The sequence below is a fragment of the Gallinula chloropus genome (assembly GCF_964237585.1).
Source record: "Gallinula chloropus genome assembly, chromosome: 3".
NCBI classification, from domain to species: domain Eukaryota; kingdom Metazoa; phylum Chordata; class Aves; order Gruiformes; family Rallidae; genus Gallinula; species Gallinula chloropus.
The window spans coordinates 50515033-50533258 of record NC_140087.1 but is presented as its reverse complement, the minus strand read 5'-3'; the positions used below and the strand labels follow the sequence as shown (position 1 = coordinate 50533258).

General features: G+C 37.1%; 1 protein-coding gene across 1 annotated transcript in view; it reads right to left on the bottom strand.

Annotated features, from left to right (window-relative positions):
• The window catches only part of BIRC6 (baculoviral IAP repeat containing 6), a gene marked incomplete at its 5' end in the record, with an annotated part of 179163 nt that overhangs the window by 83559 nt on the left and 77378 nt on the right, over positions 1-18226 (bottom strand). Inside the window, 11 exons of the mRNA XM_084262246.1 lie at positions 276-470; positions 650-746; positions 1284-1459; positions 4473-5035; positions 6884-7011; positions 8032-8165; positions 13557-13667; positions 14508-14634; positions 15761-15915; positions 16895-17011; positions 17770-17923. Of these exons, the coding sequence (XP_084118372.1) occupies positions 276-470; positions 650-746; positions 1284-1459; positions 4473-5035; positions 6884-7011; positions 8032-8165; positions 13557-13667; positions 14508-14634; positions 15761-15915; positions 16895-17011; positions 17770-17923 (1957 nt within the window). The remainder of the gene's footprint in view (positions 1-275; positions 471-649; positions 747-1283; positions 1460-4472; positions 5036-6883; positions 7012-8031; positions 8166-13556; positions 13668-14507; positions 14635-15760; positions 15916-16894; positions 17012-17769; positions 17924-18226) is intronic.

The window sequence follows — 18226 nt, the reverse complement described above, 5'->3', positions numbered from 1 at the left end:
ACCTGAGGGGGAAGAAGCAGCACATCTTGATGCATGACTACATCAGCTACAGATCACTCCCTTTCATTCTTTCCCCTATCCACACAAGGTCTTACTACCTGTTGAGGAGGTAGTAACATCCCCTCAACATCTTTTTGAAACATCAGCAACCCCTCTGTCTAGAACATTTAATAGTATTCCCATATTTTACCTTATCACCATATTTTTTGTTAGGAACTTGATAAAGATTCAAATGATCACAGACTATTAATGTAAGAGATAGAAGTATTACTCACCCAGAGGTGCAAAGTTGTGAATTCCTTCTGCATTATCAGGCTCAGAAGCTAGCACTCTAGCTTTCAAACTGCTGTCTGTTGCTTTAGTAGGACCAGAATCAAGAAATTTCATAATAGTGGAAACCATACTTCTCGCTGTGTTAACAATCGCTCTTGTGCTGGTTACCATGTTGTTACAAATAAGCTGAACGCCACCTGTGTATAGTGTGGGCAGGGGGGTGGAAAAAACACCTTTCAGAAGTATGCAACAGATTCTAAGCAAAAGGCCTATTTAGTAAATTTGCTCCTCCAGGCACATGCTTGTATCCTTAAGTGCCATAAAAGATTTACAATAAACCTTTTACTTGATACTGCTAAAGAAAAGACATTCTTACCCATATCGTGGAAAGCCTTCAGCGCCTCACTTGTATCCAACACTCGTAAAATGAACCAGAGCAGTGGCTCAGATAACTGACAAGTAGCAAGTGAACCCTAGAAGTTAAAAAATACAGAGTTTCATGCAAAATTAATATGACAGTAGTAAACATTAGTCTGTCCTATTAGCAGGCGAAAATTCCAAAGAGGAAATGCCGCCATAGTTGAGGTCTCTACCACAAAACAGCAGTACCCTGCTCCATATGGTTGGCTTCTATGTAGGAGAAGTCTTAGCGATAAGATCAACCTACCGGGGTAAGTAGCTGAAGGGAGATAAGAATACCCACTGGTATGAACATGTACATGTGTTTCCCACCTATACATAACAGAACATTCAATCCATCTTCCAGCCTTTAGCCAGGAACATTGGCAGGAATGCCAAAATGCCGTTATGGAGACTCTCCCTCTGTCTCCCGCTCTACCATGAGTGATGGAGGAAGACTTCCTAACTTGGGCACCAAAGTTCAGTGAGGTGAAGATGAAAGATGTTAACATTTCTTTTACATAGCACTAGTTCAGTTTTCTGAGATTACAGATTAGAGTATCAACTAAGGTATAATTCCCTTCAAGCACACCACATCTCAGCGGACTTACCTGTCTTCCCATGTACCCACAGGCCATGTAAGTAAGAATTGGCTGAAGCATCACTTGCACTGTTGTTGCTTTTTTACTAAGTGTTGTGAGGATAGTGAACAACCCATCTCCAACTGATATTGCATCTAAACCACCATGAAAGTTTTCATGTTTAGTGAGATGTAAGCCACTTGCACCTTAGTGAAAACAGAAACAGTTCCAAAGTGAGGAGATGAGACCTAACGAACCATTACAGCACTTAAGAAAACTTCAGGATATTTCAATTTCTTCTGGTTAAATGTTCACTTGGATTTTACAACCTAGAAATGGACCAGTTTTCAGGACCATATAAATTACTACTAGTGTTACCAGAGAGATGCTACCTTCTTTACAGTATAAATAGGGAGACTTGACCCAGGAAGTCAGGAATTTAAACCCAGTTTAGGTAAGACCACACAAGTAACTGTAATTAGTAAAGAAAATATAGTAAGAACCACAAGGATTGAAATCACTCCTAGCCAGAAGCAGCTAACAAGTATTTAAGATTTTTTTCACTTGTGCAACCAAAAAAATTCCCAAAGCATTTAACGTATATATTTATCAGAAATACCTCTGCTGAAATTCTCCTTCTCAGTGCTACATCTTAGGATTTATTCATGAGGATTTATTGAATATTAATATTCAGGAATATTGATTACATGTTGCTGAAATTGAAGACTGAAAAGAACAGTCTACCCAAGGGAGAGATTACCTCTGTAAATGCAACTGCCTCACAAAGCACATCACATCAATCTGGAGGAGCTCTTAAAAGTGTTTTTAGATTGGAGTGACGGGAATGGATGGAATAATACTGTTCCACTTAGAGGAACTGGAGTTATACAACAAATCGTAATTAAAAAAAAAACTAATGTGGAGCATGTTTTAAAGAAACATTCTGGCAAGTGAACTGACAACTACAGTACTTCAATCACCTTCAAGCTAGGTGAAAAAAGAAAATATCGGTAAGTACTGGATACATGGAGACAGGGAAAGGAAAGTCTGAAGGCTCAGACTCTGCATAGTCTAGAAAGGTTAATTAGAATGAATGGCAGAGCTGACGCCAGCTAAGGTGTGTTTGCTGTGAAGACTTTGAGGCAAGGAGAAAGTAGGAGAGGAGGGGAATATTGTTATTTGTTTGATTTTCACGGTCTGGCAATGACAAAGCATAGAAACCTAATGAAAAGAATAGAGAAAATGGTCATAAAAGAAAACCCAACAAATGTTTTAACTTCATGTGACAAGTGAATTACTCAAGGACATCCCAGTTCCTGACCAACTGGCTTGCCAGATGCAGTAAATAAACATTATAAGCATAAAGTTTGACACCAGACCCACTAGTTATCAGCACACATCTACAGACATTGTCTTGTTTATCTTTCCCTGGGTAGCTAGCATGGTGCACTGGCTATTGAATGTTTACTACCACACAGTGATAACTTGGCTGCAGTCTTGGAGAAATATTTTGTTCATAGAAACTGTCTGGAGAGAGCTTAATACAGTTCCTCATGAAAGAACTAAAACCACAAATAGCTGTGTTCTATCTTCCCAAAATACACATGCAAATTAGTTTCAATAACCTATATTAAAAGGGCTTGGGAGGAACAATCCACTAAAGGGATCAGCTGGCCCAATATCCTGAATTCAATGAAAAACATTTTGAAGCAACAGGGTCTTTCCTAACTGCCTTTTAAAAAAAATGCAAAACAACTGCTGGACAGAAATCAGTGGTTTAGAAAGACATCAAAGTTAGGAAGAATTTTTTTAACTTCACCCCAAAGAAATACATGTGGAGCACAACCCTTCATTCCCAAAACAAAACTGCTTTCAGTGTTCATAGCATGTTGGCAATATGACACCAACCATCCAGAGTAAAGGAGGAGCTGTTCTGGAATTAATTTCAGGAAGGTTCCAACAGTGCAATACAGGCTTGTCAAATCCTGCCTGCTGTTTAATTTGACTACTGGAGGTTACTACATTTTCCTCAACTGCTTTTATGCCAAAAAGAAACACAGATCTAACATTCACGTGTTCTCATCCAAGAACTGTACTGTCTTCTGATAATAGCATCGGTTACCAGTTTCACATCTGCTCACAAGAGACTAGCACAGAAAAGGCCAGAGGTACTCACTTCGAAACAAGAGAATCACTATAAAGAGAATAAAATTTTACAACTGCTATGCCTGAAATGGAGTGCAAGCTTTTTGTCTGTCCTCCTGCAAATTGAATTTCCAGTTTTGTGCATGCAGTAACATTCATGGTATTTCAGTCAGTGGTTCAATTTGTGCAAATAAATTCTATGCAATCATCACGGCTCACGAGCAAGTCACAAAGACAATCTTGCTAAGAAAATGCACTTCAGCCACATGTCTGACAAACAACAATCCAGCTGTTAAAGTATCGTCAGCTTCCTCACTTGTTCCTGGAAGCAAAATCCCACTCACAAATGTATGACTGGAAGTCCCAGACAATGTTAACGAGATTACTCATAAAACAGAGGAATAGAGAAGTTGATGCATTCTCTGCAAGGGTCACAACTATGATTTGTCTTTTTCAGAAATAGTAATAATAATAGTAGTAATAATAATAGCAGTAGTAATAATAATAATCATCCAGCAATATATAGAGAATAATCAAGATAATGAGTCTATAGTCCAAATTGATGACTAATCCTAATCCATGCATAGAGGCATGTGAAGGCCACAGACTGAAATACAGGAAATTCCATTTAAACATTAGAAAAGGGCTTTTCTACTTTAACAGTGACTGAGCATTGTAACAGGTTGTCCAGAGCCACTATGGAGTTTCCACTCTTGGGGAATTAAAAACCCAACTGGACAAGCTACTGAACGAACTGCTCTCTGAGGTAGGCTCTGAGTTGACCTTGCTTTCTGCAGGATTAGTTGGACTAGACAATCTCCAGAGGTCCCTTTCAACACTGGCGATTCTGAGATTCAGGAAAATCGAATGCCAAATGCATTCCTGTTTGGTTTTAATTACTGTCTCTCACCTCATGGTAGTTTTTTTTCCCCACATACCTGTCCACTCTCTTCTTTCCTGTCAGTTCTGTGACACATTCTTCCATATATATATACACCCTATTTATGAGTCTGTAGAAGTTTTAAGTGTTTTACCACTCAAAAAGATCCTCTGCATTATTCCCAAATTACTTACCAATAATCATTGCCATAGCGCTGCTGTTACACTGACCAAGAGCAGACAAAATCTGGCTCATAATTTGTTGGTTGGCTAACACCAAGTCTGCCACATATGTAGTTGATCCTTGAGTATTAGGGTTGCTTCCATTGCCATCTTTGCCTCCTGAAACCTTTTCTTCATCAGACACACTGTCTGTCGTGCTGCTTGCCACTGGAACACGGGCACTGTATTCTCGGTTACTGGAAAGTGGTAGTTGAACTAAAATGTTGACTAGCTTTAAGAGATCAAACATAAGCTGATCCCTTGTCATTTCTCCACAAACTGCTTTGGCATCCCCTGGACGGATGATATTGGCAAAAAGCCCGCCGAAACACGCCCGGGCACCCACAGAGCTGTCTGAGCCGCTGCGAGACATCACCTTGTCTGAACACGTAATGTAATGATGCACAAGGAAGGTTATGGATTCAATTACTGCAGAAATAGTGCTAACTGATACAACTTCAAAATTCTGTTCCAGGGTAAATTCCAAGAGTTTCACTTGTGCATCCAAGGGTCCCTGGCCCGTCTGGAAAGCACCCCTGGAAGAAAAAAAACAACCTATGAGCATTCAAAACATTTTAATATATTGGTCATTATACAGCCTGCAGAACCTGCTCATGCCACTGCTTTCCTGATGACACCAAGGATTTAAGTTTCCTTTAAAAAATCTGGGATACATCATTTTTTTTCAATCATTCCATTAATATTGTACATATAGGCTTGGAATACAGCCCTGTTCAGCTGTGGGTGAAAAGTTTTGTATGTTTGCATGCAAACTTCATGGAAAGAAGTCACCTAATACTTTAATACCATTAGCATTCTTTTTTCTTCCCATAGCATTGGTTTTCTTTTTTTTCCCTGAGGTAGAAAGAAGAATGGTCAGGTTTTAGCTATCTAAGTGATAGCTACACATAAGACCATAGGAAGTTAAAGCTATCACAGGTGGAAGCTGTAGGTTGATTTCTTTTTAGGGATACGTTTCTTTTCCCAGTTGCTTTTTATGTGTATACGGGTGGACTACAAATAAACATTTTGAATCAGTGTTTCTGAAATGAAACTGGAGCTAATTCTTGAAATGGGAGTTAATAATTTTTATGCATTTCTCTGTATCTTTTGAGATTGATTCATCCTACTATAACTTTTAAAATTAAATAAGGAACAAAACATTTTACACAAACAGCCCTGAAGAAAATATTGGTGTTTAATTAGTTCTCACAGTAAGGCACTGCTTTTCTGCACAATCGATCTTACGCTTTGATCAGACATGGTATACTTCAATAATTACCTGAGGTTTTAGAAATAACCATCTACATTGTTTTTCCTGATGCTTTGCTTCCGTTTTATGACATTTCAGTCCCACCTATGGTTTGTCTCAAAAATACTCCAAAACCGAACACTTTTCAAAACCTATCCTTTTTGTGGTCTCTCCACCTTATTTCCAATAAATTATAGCATGCAGACATGTAATCTGGTAAATACCACCCATTCAATTTAAGTTACTGAGGTAACATCTCTGAAGAGAAGGCCGAAAAGATTTGCTGCTAAAAAAAAGGTAACACCAAAGTGCCACCTACTGGGAAGCCAAAGACTGAGCAAGATCATCCCTAATTATACAAAGCCTTTGTCTGGGGATGAGCAGAACATCAATAGCAGAAATAAGTAATTCCTAATGTACTTCAGGCCAAACAATTGGCATGTTTCTGGTGTGCTGCTGTACACACAACAGTCTCATGCCAGTCAACCTAGCCTTGAAGAAGCAGAGCTGTAAAAGACAAGCCATAAACTCTTCTGTCTCTCTCCCCTGCCCCGTGGCATTCCTTCTCTAAACTCGTGGGGAGACAAGGCATCAATAGGGTCCTGAAGGAGACAACGGCAGAGGAGGTTCTCCATTATCAGGTGAGGAGTAAAGAAAGACAAAACAATAAATATGCATATTACTTAAATAAATTATGCAATCCTGTATTTAGTCTTACCATGTTATAAATGCCATCCATATTATTTTCACAATCTGTAAATAATTTCTAGAATCTTTCACTAATACAGGGCTTTCAAAATATTTTTTTTCTTTTTAATAGGTGCCCTTGTTTTAGGGATTACTTTAACAAGACCTATATGTCAGGTCTAAATAAAAATCAGTCCAACCATTTAGTGCTTCTGTTTACTGCCCCTCATACACAGACAGCTGTGGGTGGATTCCAGTTGCACTCCTCCAGGTGCCAGAAGGAGCCCAGATCCTAATGTTAGTGCTCCAGCAGCATGTAAGATCCCCATCTATATATAACTTGACAATATGACAAGGTGGGACATATAAATCTCAGTTGTGCTTCACACTAGGCCAGATTTTAAAGACAAAGAGGGCACGAAAGTTAAAAATAGTGAAGATTTACCTTTCTGTTGAAAGTATATGTATTAATTTCAATAAGAATTCACTGAACATCTGAGGACAAGTTGAAGAAAGGTGCACTTGTAAACGAGTAAGAAATTCTTGCATAGCTTGCGTGGCTGTTGGCCCAACCTAGAGGCAAAGGCATTTTCATAAGTACTATATAAAACTGAGATGTCTTCAAGAATATTAAGTAGTATCTAACAAGAACATTTTCCAAGAACAGAAAAATATTACTTTACTTAACTTGCTTCCTGAAAAATTTTACAGGGTTTTCACAGGAGAACTACCCTGTATTAATTAATATTATGCATTTTTCTACGACTAGCCATGAGGAAAATTGAAATAATTCTGTTCTTTGCCTAAGACTACTTACAGCACGAGACTAGAGCACAGTATCTTTTCAGCAATGCAAACTATGCTTCACACAGAATACATTCCTGGGCTGACTGTAATGTTTTTTCACAAGCTACAGATTTACATATAAGTGCTTTAAATTAAAGGCACTGTGCAATGTTTAAGAATACGTATTTCCTGGAAAGTACTGGAAATACCAGGTGTTTTCTGTCTCCTAAACTAAGCGTATGAGACTTCTGTCAAATATTACATTAAATTACGTTAACTTGGGCTTTTTTTAAATCACTATTCAAAGATGTTTTGAAGACTGCAAAAAGCAAAAGAAATATTAGTTGAAATTAAGACAAACAGCAGAGAACAGGCATAAAATAAAAGCAGATTTTTAAATTCTGGAATGGTTATTGACATTTTTATCCCAAACTAACAAGTTTTCAAGAACCAGACTGAACTCTCTTACTTTTTTCATGTATGCAACTAAGGAATCCTAACATGGAACACGTTAACTGACATATCTCAGGGAATTCTTTCCCTGTGGCAAGTCTCCAGATAGCTGCAAAAGCGTACATTCACTACTAAGAAAGTGTCACTAACAGGAATTTCCCTATGGCAGCTCACCAGGGCCAACTAAGGTGACAACAAAAACCAAACCAAACCAAAAATACAACCAACCAACAACAAAAAAACCACCCCATACAACAAACCAAGTCAAGTATATATTATGAATACACATGTTCATATAAATTGTACTGAAAGCCTATTTCTAAGAATTTTCCTCTTATTTTATTTGCTAGTTACCTGTGGACTGTGTTGATTTGTTCCATGAGGATTTGTGCCGGAAAGAAATTTCACTAACACATGAATGAGGTTTGGATCTGACACCAACAATTGGGCAGTACTTTCCTGAGCTCCAATGGCACTGCTTGGACCAGCTTAAAAATAAAGACATAAAAGGCAAAACTGTAATCTTAAGCATTCAGTGTAAATCAAACATCTATACCGCATACCCCTTATTTCATGATGCCTAAATATTCTCATCAAAGTCAGCTATCAGAAATTACTCACTCGGTAGTACAATTCTGAATATAGTTCTCCCTTAAGTACAGATATAACCCCCAAAACTGTTTCATTAGTGTTCCCAGCTCGCTAAGACATTATTCCTAGAAGTAGAGCTTCATTTTGCAGAAGCAATATATATAGTTATTTTGACTTGTTTCTCTTTGTTAATCCAAACACTTTAATAAGGCTAAAGTGCATTCGGTAGTTTGTCAGACAGAGACTGCATGTTCTGTTACCCTGTAAACAATCACGATATTTTTGTCCCTGACACATTCAGAGACTTCTCATCATTGACTAAAACTGTAGGGAGTTTAAGAGATAAGAACTCTGAGAATCAGAATGAAAACACACCATTCAGTGACCAAACAACTCAGCTTTATTAAATATGAAGTCTTAGTCCGTCAGTAGTGGTATACCAAATCAATTAAAAACACCTTGAAAAAAGCTACTGACTAAAAATACCTATTCTTATAATATTAAGCATATCTAAATGAAATTACAGGTTATTACATACTGAAGATATGATCTCTTTCAGACTATCATATGGAAAAGATTAAATCAAGAGGACATGATGTTCTGGTATAAGAGCTTAGCTAGCATCTCTTTGCATCCCACAGTAAGATTCTTAACTAGGGAGGCTGTTAAAAGAACCAAATCCTGAACTACTTACTAATCATCCTGTTAATCAGAGTCTTCGTAATTCACAGTAATTTCCTTACATGAAGGACTGTTAAACTAAAGATCCCAACCAGGAGGGAAACATCTCTGTCAAAAACAGAATTAAAGACCTGACTGCTTCCATCTCTGTTGAAAAGCCTTCAGAGCAATGAAATAAAAATAGGACTGCAGAGATACCTGCTATGAGAAGAAATCCTTATGGAAATACGAAGGAGAAGATAATTCACAGTGTTTCTGAGTATACCACGATACAAGTTAAAAATTAAAATGACACTCAGGTCACTAAGAGTACTACCTTGTTATGCTCATAGCTCTTGCATGTGTACTAAGACCTGTTATATGTTTGTTGTTTCTTTTTTAAGAAAAAAAACACACTTTTTTTTTTTAGACCTGTGAGTTTTTTTGAAAAAAGTTCCACTTGCAATCCATTTTTATCTTTATTAAGATAAATCACTGTCAGTAAAATTAGATTCCACTGTAGCTGGCATAACTAATCAAAATGAGAAGTTAATCTGAATTTGGTTATTCTGTTTTTTATACTTTTCCGTAACTTTTCATTGTTTCAATGTAACCACATCATTCACCCTTTGTGTATAACTTGTTTTGAGCTAGCATGCCTTGAGTTTGTCCAAAAGCACGAAGCATCCAAATTAATTTTAAAAATAAGTGTACAAAGCACTCGGAATTTTTATATTTGTATTTGAGACAAACATACTTTCATGCTTTCTTGTATTCCTAAATGCTACCTTCACAGACAGAAGGTATTTCATTTCCTTCAGAGACCTCAAATTGCCTATGAAGTCTAGAATAATAGTGTGACAAGCAACACTGCAATTCAAAATTCTTTTTTGTAAAGAAAACAAAACAAACTCTCCATTGAAACTACAGCTTGTAGAATATGCATGTTTGCACTTTTCTGAATGGGTAAGGTTTGGGGTGTAGCTTCAAATCATTTGATTTGATCACTTGGTGCTTCTTTGAATGAAACATTTTTAAAACTTCAGGTCTTTCCTACTGTGTTTGCCTTCACTTGTTAGGTCTGTGCTCTAAGTACTTAATTACACCTGGCTATCTGTAAAGACTTTACATCTTAATACGAGGGGATGTTACATTAGAATTTCCCTGGAGAGTCCCAGCCCATCTCTTCTTGAGAAGCAGTAGCCAAGTCCACATACTAAGTCTCAACTTATCTCCTTCCAGGATTAGAAGGCTCCATAGTTTTTCTACTATTTCATGATAGGGTTGATGCCATAACTCAGTAGACACATCCTCATTACTTACCATGTTATTTATATATTTTATATTGAACAACTGGAAACACAACTACTAGATAAACCAGACCTTTTTTTCCTACATTGTGTTTGTAATTTGACATGCTTTGTTTGACATTCTAATTCAGATTTCATGATGCAGCTACATTATCTGCTCTATCAGGGAGTGTTTATGCTCAAAACACTGCTCTCAAACAGTATTTCTGGTGACAACAATAACAGATAAGCAAAAGGGCATGTGAGGAGAGCATGAATAACTCTTGCTAAAGGAACAGATGAGTAAATGCATTATGAGCAGGACTTGACAGATGGCAGCTGTTTACTTGAGAACAACTGTAGCTCTGAGAAATTTTTCTTAGCCAGGTGTCACTGTAGATTTGCTTCTACCCACCTTCCTTTACATGGCATTAAATGGTTCTAGATGGCACCCATCAAATACTAATTTTAAACACCATTCATGCAAAATTTGTCCCTGGATCTTGTAACAAATTAAGGTCATTGTTCTGAAAAGAAATGGGTTTATCCTTGAAGAATATCTTGTACTCCTCAGATCGGAGTTCCTGAAGCATGGAAGTTACACAGCCTAAGCTCTCATTCTGAAGACATGTATCAGCATGTAATGGCATAATGAAAGAAGATTTTTCTGACCATGGACTGGTCTGCCCTAGACAGTGGTTGTTCAAAATCCCAACCTATGACAGTTACACTGGAGAGATCTGAGGTTTTGGAAAAATAACTGAGAAACATCTTTGAAAATAACACCTAGATGAGATCTCTAGAACCACCTCACTTCTCAAGCAAGTTAAAAAGCATATTGTCTGAGAAGGCTTTGAGACCAAATGGTTTAGAAAGATAGTGAGAATAGGACTTTCTCAGTGGTAATGTGCCCACCTGCAAAAAGTTTAGTGTAGCTGCATCTATGAGCAGCTGCACCTCTAAGTACTTATCTAGTACTTACTTGAGAAACAGCAAATATGAGGATTATGTCAAGAAGAGGTGCCTTTGTGCTTATTTGAAAGGTTTATTGCATCTGAAGAGGTTTATTATACCCGAAAGCATCTGAGTAAAATATTTTTGTTGGTGTTTTTTAATCACTCATTCTACAAATGAACACATTTGGGGGGTTGTATTGTGGGTATTAAAAGAGGAAAGAACCTCCTTTTATAACCTCACACATCTAGCAAGACTTAGGTTATTCCCAGTGAACCGTTAATTGACATCTTACTGGTTTTAAAAGACCCAAACAACCAAACTCCCCCCTCCAAACCACCTGAAACCCTAACCATCACCTTACTGACAGGTTAAGATATGTGAAGAATTTGTACCTCATAACTTAAAAACATTATAGAATTAAAGAGGATAAAAGAGAAACTTGACTCCAAAGCAAGATAACATGTCACTTACATTGCACCAGTCTCAGGAACAACTTGTCAGTAAACTGTTCACACTCTACTGGCTCTATGTATTTTTAAAAAAAATCAACAAACAAAACCCTCTCTCTTCTGGAATGCATGATCTTGAAAATTTCAAGTAGATAAGAACTCCTATGAGACACAGTCTGTAATGGCTTAAGAAACTATTATTAATCCCAGTTCTGAACCAAAGCACACAGAAATGATGATAATTGGTTGAAGTGTTCTGATGGATCTAACCTTCAATTGTCAAGAACTGAACAGATATTATTTCACTTCTTAAATGTGACAACTCAATGCCTCAGAGACAGAATGTTATTTTGAATTCTGCTGAGGAATCCTGCACAGAAGTTATCTGATGGCTAATTAAAATTACTTAGCTCCTGGTTCTACCAGTGAATATGGGAAAAGGGCCATATAAGGGATATATAAATATACACACACACACACACACACAAAAGAACCCTTTTCCTTACCCTCCAGCAAGCTTGCACCCCCAACCCTTTCAAACTCAACCCCAACCCTGGGCTCACAATCCTATATCCACAAAAATCCACAATCACATTCATATACTGAAGTGTGCCTGCAATGAGTCACAGCGGTTGTTTCTGAGCAGCTTTTCATCCACATCCTCCCTTATTGCTCTCAAGCTGTTGCTTAAGAAGCTCCTGCAAACACACAGCTGCCTGTCTGTCAGTGTCAGAGCCTCACATCACTTGGAAGAGATTCATATACAGTCTGAGTGGTATATGCAGCACAATTTTTGGAAATTGCTAGTCTGTAGAGTTACAAATCTGAGTGCTGAGAATACACATGGGTGTTAACTGCAGGCACTGTAATCCTACAAAATCAGGCCATGTACTAATCTCAAATACCACAAATAAGATGTATGTGTTCAGCTAATAGCAAACATTTCAGCAAGTTTTTATGAGACCAGTCGCTAAATGTCAGCGCAGAAAAGGGACAGATAGTGAAGACCTGAAGAAAAAAGTTGCTTCCAAGAACAATGATTTGAAAGAGCACATATGAAAAAAAGATCCATAAGCATGTTTGAGGAAAATTGTAGAGAATAGCTGTGCCACCAGAGGATGGCAAATTGCATGATAAAAGTGTGATCTTTAGGTGGCACTGAGCTGCTTCTGTAATTACTGTCTTCGGTCATATGCTTGGAGTGAAAAGACTATTCAAAAGAGCTCTGATTTACTCTAACATTTAGGTTTTAAAAGATTCCATTTTCCAAGTTCTTATTATTTGATACCTTCTTTAGCCTTGAGGACAAGGCCACAAAAGCATTCTTCACAACAGCTGCCCTATGATAGTGAGCCATTTAGAAACAAAATTACATTTCAAAATTACATCCTTTAATCTCTACCAGTCTTGTGGAAAAATCTCATTCACAAAGGGAGGCTATATCTAGTGCGTTATGGAACAGTAGACAGCACGTGAAATAATCTGGTGTGCAAAGGGAAACGAAATCAAAGGGCTGGATATCTTTGTTTTAAATAGATTCAGCTTCTAGGGCCTTATTTTGAGATAGCTTAACATAAGCAATGACTAGTGCCTACATATTTACAAAATATTCCTACTGCATCAGAAAAACTTGACTGACTCACAGCGTTTGAACCCTTCCTCTCTGCTACCTCTCCCCATAGCACAAAGCTAATTTCCAAGGTTATATAAATGGTGTTTTTTTCTTTTACCACTAGGTCTTCGGTTTCCTGTCCAGCAATTCAAGGAGAACAGTTTTGAAAACCCTGAGGTCATTGAGAACCAACAAAAGGGAAAGTTCTGGTAATCTTTCAGATGGCAATCATCCAATGAGATGGAAAACAACACTGTATATCACTAAAACATCCAACATAAAAAAACCAAACCCAAACAAACCAACAGACCCACCACTTACCATTAAGCTGCATATTTGTCATGAGAGTTAGGCTATGAAGCACAAGGCACCATGTCCGGAGTAAGGTGTTAGGATACCATGCCAGAACTGACAGGAAGCTAGATACTGAAGCTGTTAAGAAAAACATGTTTTTACAAGCTGTAATCTTCAGGGCATTATTACGTCTTATTTTTACTGTAAGGTGCTGTATTTATTACTGTTATTATCATCATTGGTCGTTGTATTTACTTTGTTCAACAAGTATTGTTCCATGAAATTAGGAGAAGTCTCACCAATGCTGCACAAGAACTGGCCCATGGAATTTTCTACTGTGCCCAGTCCCCGACATCTCAGAGGAAACAATGCAAAGAAACCTCCAGTTTTCAAAAATGTTCTCATGGAAGTCATTGTAAGTAGGTTCAGCATAGCAGGCTTTTGTGTTTTGGACTATCACCACAAAATTCACAGATTTTTTTTTAAACTATACAAATTACTTTATAGACAAAAGAAAATAATTCAACATCTTTGTACTAGATGAGTAGACTGATGGCACAAAGTAATATGACTTTACCCCATACTGGATCTTTTGATAATAAAGACAGAGGAAACCTGTCAAGTAAGTACATACAGGTAGGTGCAGAGTTCACCACAGATTAAGAACTGTCTTTTTAAAAGTCCTCTTATGGTTAATGTTGAATTAAGAACCACCATTTTTACAATTTAATTTGAGATGATGCAAATTTGAGGAATCATCTCTCAGTTACGTACTAGCTCTACATTTTTCAAGTGAAGAAGATAATGAGCCTAAGAGCTCTTTAAAAAGAACACAGAAATTATCCCAACATTGATCTCACCAAGAATACTTATTTTAATACTGTTTGTTTATTAGCAAAAAGTATAACTTTTTTTGTTGAAAAAGGACCTTGTCTTACACTTTCTCAAAATGCATTTCCTGCATTTAATGTGTTTTACCTTGGTTCAAGGAAATGACAGGTATTCGGTTAGCGTTATAAAGGAAAATATCAGCGCCACTATCTTTACTTCCAGAGGAGCTGGAATTCAGGCTTAATGTGAGCCATAACTGCAAAAGGGATTCAAGCTGAAAAAAAAGAGAAAATAAAACACCACATCAGACCAAAGTCATGTGTTTTCCAGAGCTCCAGAGCATAAAACGTTATCTGTTTGGATTTTAAAAGCCTTATCTACATTCTCAGGTGCTACTGCTTCACTGAAAACACACACACACACATTCTCCTTTACCGGATTTGAAGAGTCTGATAAACTTAATATTCAAAGCAAATTCAGCATAACTAGCAAATGCTTCTTTTCACAGTTCAATTTTTAAATACAGTTGTTTCTCTTAAGAAGTTTCTTCAAACTTATGTTAAAATCCCCCAGCTTTACACACGGCTTAGAAACGCCTGCAGCGTAACGTTACATCTGTAACACTGGTTTCCATGTAAGTTTTGAGAATGTCTCAATATAATCAAGTGGTATTTACCAAAATGATTCAAAAGACCAATTTACTGGAAACACCCTTTACTATCAGAGCCACTGATACTCACTCTTCCTAACTTCCTTGAGAAATATGACTATTTGGATATTTTGGGGGAGTATCAAGGTCCTTTATCCCACAAACACTATTTTATATGAGATATTTAAGAACAATTAAGGGATGGAGTCAGCCCTGCAATTAACACATCAACAGGTAGGCAGGCATCTAACCAGTCACACAGAGCACACGTGGCACTCCTTTGTATATATTAAGAAAAGTGTTGCTCAACCAACAATTTTTTAAAAGGCGTAATTCAAATTGTAACGTTTAGGATCACTGGATAGTTCAGGTTGGAAGGGACTTCTGAAGGTTATCCAGTCCAATCTTCTGCTCAAAGGTCAGATGTCTGAATGGTTGCTTGTGGGTTTATCCAGTTGGGTTTTGAAAACCCTCATCGCTGGAGACTTCACTAACAAACTAACAATTACCTTTCAGTGAACCTAATAACTTGTTTTTTACTGTGAAAACGTATACCCACTTTTTCAATGTAACAAGAAATATCTTATTTGATAAAAGCTTTCAGCAGCTTCTCTCTTGCATTAGTGGTATTCTTGCCCATGACATCTTCATAAGCAATAAAGTACGTGAAGTAACATTACATGCATTTTAAGTAGCAAGAAATCCTAGCAAACTCACAAATTTAGAGTTGTAAACATTTCAAAGTTCATACCTGAACATGATGGACTTGTAGCATGGAAAAGAGTTTGTTGAAGCATGCGCTCAGCATGGGTATAGATGACAACTGTACAATCAGCTGGGTGTTTTGGTTAGCAGCATGTAATCCTCTTAGCAATGAATCATCTGTTCCACTAGGAGACTGGGTTACTAAAAAAAACAAGCCATAAATTACCAGCCCCATTAAATATATGCTAAAATAAAGTAAAAGTCACTAAAGTGCTTTCAGTTTAATTTCTTTGTATTTTATACTTAAGGGAAAGAACATCTTCAATGCAGTGTTCACCTGAACTGGACTACGGACTGCCTGACTGGGCAAGGCATGCTTGAATGGCAGACAGCTCCCTCTTCACAAGAAAACTGTTTGGAAAGTGAGCTCACAGGAATACATTTTTACAGTTCTTTCCAAACTCTTACTATAGGACTGTCTTGGTAACAGTGTGGCAAGACAAACAATTGAAACATCTGTTCCATGCATTATGGTTAAACTACTGTAGTCAATAATAACCGTCCAAAAAAATAAAGCCCAAGGATGTCCTGACCCTATTCCATGATCAGATAGTCACCTAATATCTGGATGCATGTTAAGGTACCTAGAGAGCTACAGAGAAGCACACCTTCACAAGATGGGCAGTGCAACTCATTGAAAGTATGTTAGAAAATAAATCGACATCATGAGTATTCTTATATCATAAATCTTACTGATCAGGAGAGTGCAACACTGTATTCAAATATTTTTCAATTTCATCACTGAATAGGTGAAACTGTCAGGAGAAAGCAGCTTTCCAACAACTGAAATCTCACACTGAATGCAAAAATGAAAATTCACAAAAATAGGAATGTTAATTGTCACTTTAACCTAGATCAGAAAATGAAAACAACTCCTCTACTTTTATGCACCATAAAAAGAATCCTGCATATTTGACCATTTTCACAAAAATGCCTTAAACATGTGTACATATAATTAAAACAATCTGAGTAATGAAGCCTCTCTAATGCTCAGCTTAACAAGCACATTCAAGTGAAACAACTTTTTTAAGTGGCTAAGTCACCACAGAAAAAATTAGCACACATTTCAGAGCATCATGATCATTATTGTGAAGAGAATGATTTGACAACATGTAGTTACATGTAGGAGATGTGTTTGTTAATGCTTGTAGAATGGAATCAGCCTCCAAGGTGGACATCATTTTCAGCATCAGCTCAGCCTGCTGCTCAAGTCCAACTTCTAGACGTGCATCTAAAGCTACACAAGGCAACAAATGGGATAAAACTGAATTATATCAGACATACATGTGATTAGTTACCCTAACTTCCTGTGCAAGCAACACAGAGATACAGTCTAAATTAAACTGAAAAAATATCCCAGTATCACTAACAGGAAGATTCAAATTTATGTATGAGGAGGAAGAATGTAGAAACTTATACTCTGAACAAAATATAAGATTCTTAGATGTGAAATATATAATTAAACAACAGATTTCTTTGTAACACACATTTCTTTTCACAATCACTTTAAAATCCCACCCCCCTAAACCTGCATAGGTTTAAGCCTGCTTTTCCTAAGGTAATAGCTCTCAAACAAGAAACAAAAAGCTGTTTTTCCCGTGTGGCAGGGAAAAGATGTATTGCCCCAGTTCAACAGCACTCCTCCTAAGTTAATGAATGAGCCACCTCACTCCTTAGAGTTGAGCCAAATACCCAAAATACCAGCCAACTAGAACACAGCTTCCAAAATATCCTGAGAAAACAGGAATTACTTAAAACTACCTATAACCACATGTTCAAATATGTTAGAAAATAAGATTTTCTGCTGTTGTGCTTTCTTACTTATAAACCTCAAATGACAGTTTATTACAGAAAAAACACAGAAAAACTGTAGCACATAGACATTTAGTTTTTTCCACTTAATGCACAGATTGTTAATGTAAGTTGGTATGCAGAAGAGTCAAATAGAGTATCACAGAAAAGAGACCCCGAACAGAACTTCAGCTCACTGCTTACCTTGAGAGACTGATACGCTCACAGTTTGTGATCCATTTTTCTCTGTAGTTACAGGTGGTTTTGCAACTGGAATTCCAACACCTCCAATGTAAGGATTGTAATTGTAGGTGCCATAATCAGCACCCCAGTAATCGTACCAGGTGCTGCTTATAGGCTTAGAAATAAACAAAACCAGAAAAAAAAATAAACAGCAATTCTCTAGACTGTCCAAGTACAAAACTAAAATTTTTGAGGACTAAAAACAAATACTGAAGTTACAAAAAATTAAAACCAGAAAATTGCATCCAACAGCTTTAGAAAATGTTTCAATTTTTATTGCAGTACATGCTATTGAATTCTTAAGTGATTGTCAAAATCCAGCTTATAGATTTAGCTGTCTCAAAAGACTCAAGATGCCAATTTGAAAATGTTATCATGATTTTTACTACATATTTGTACCATGCTGTAAATTTGGAAG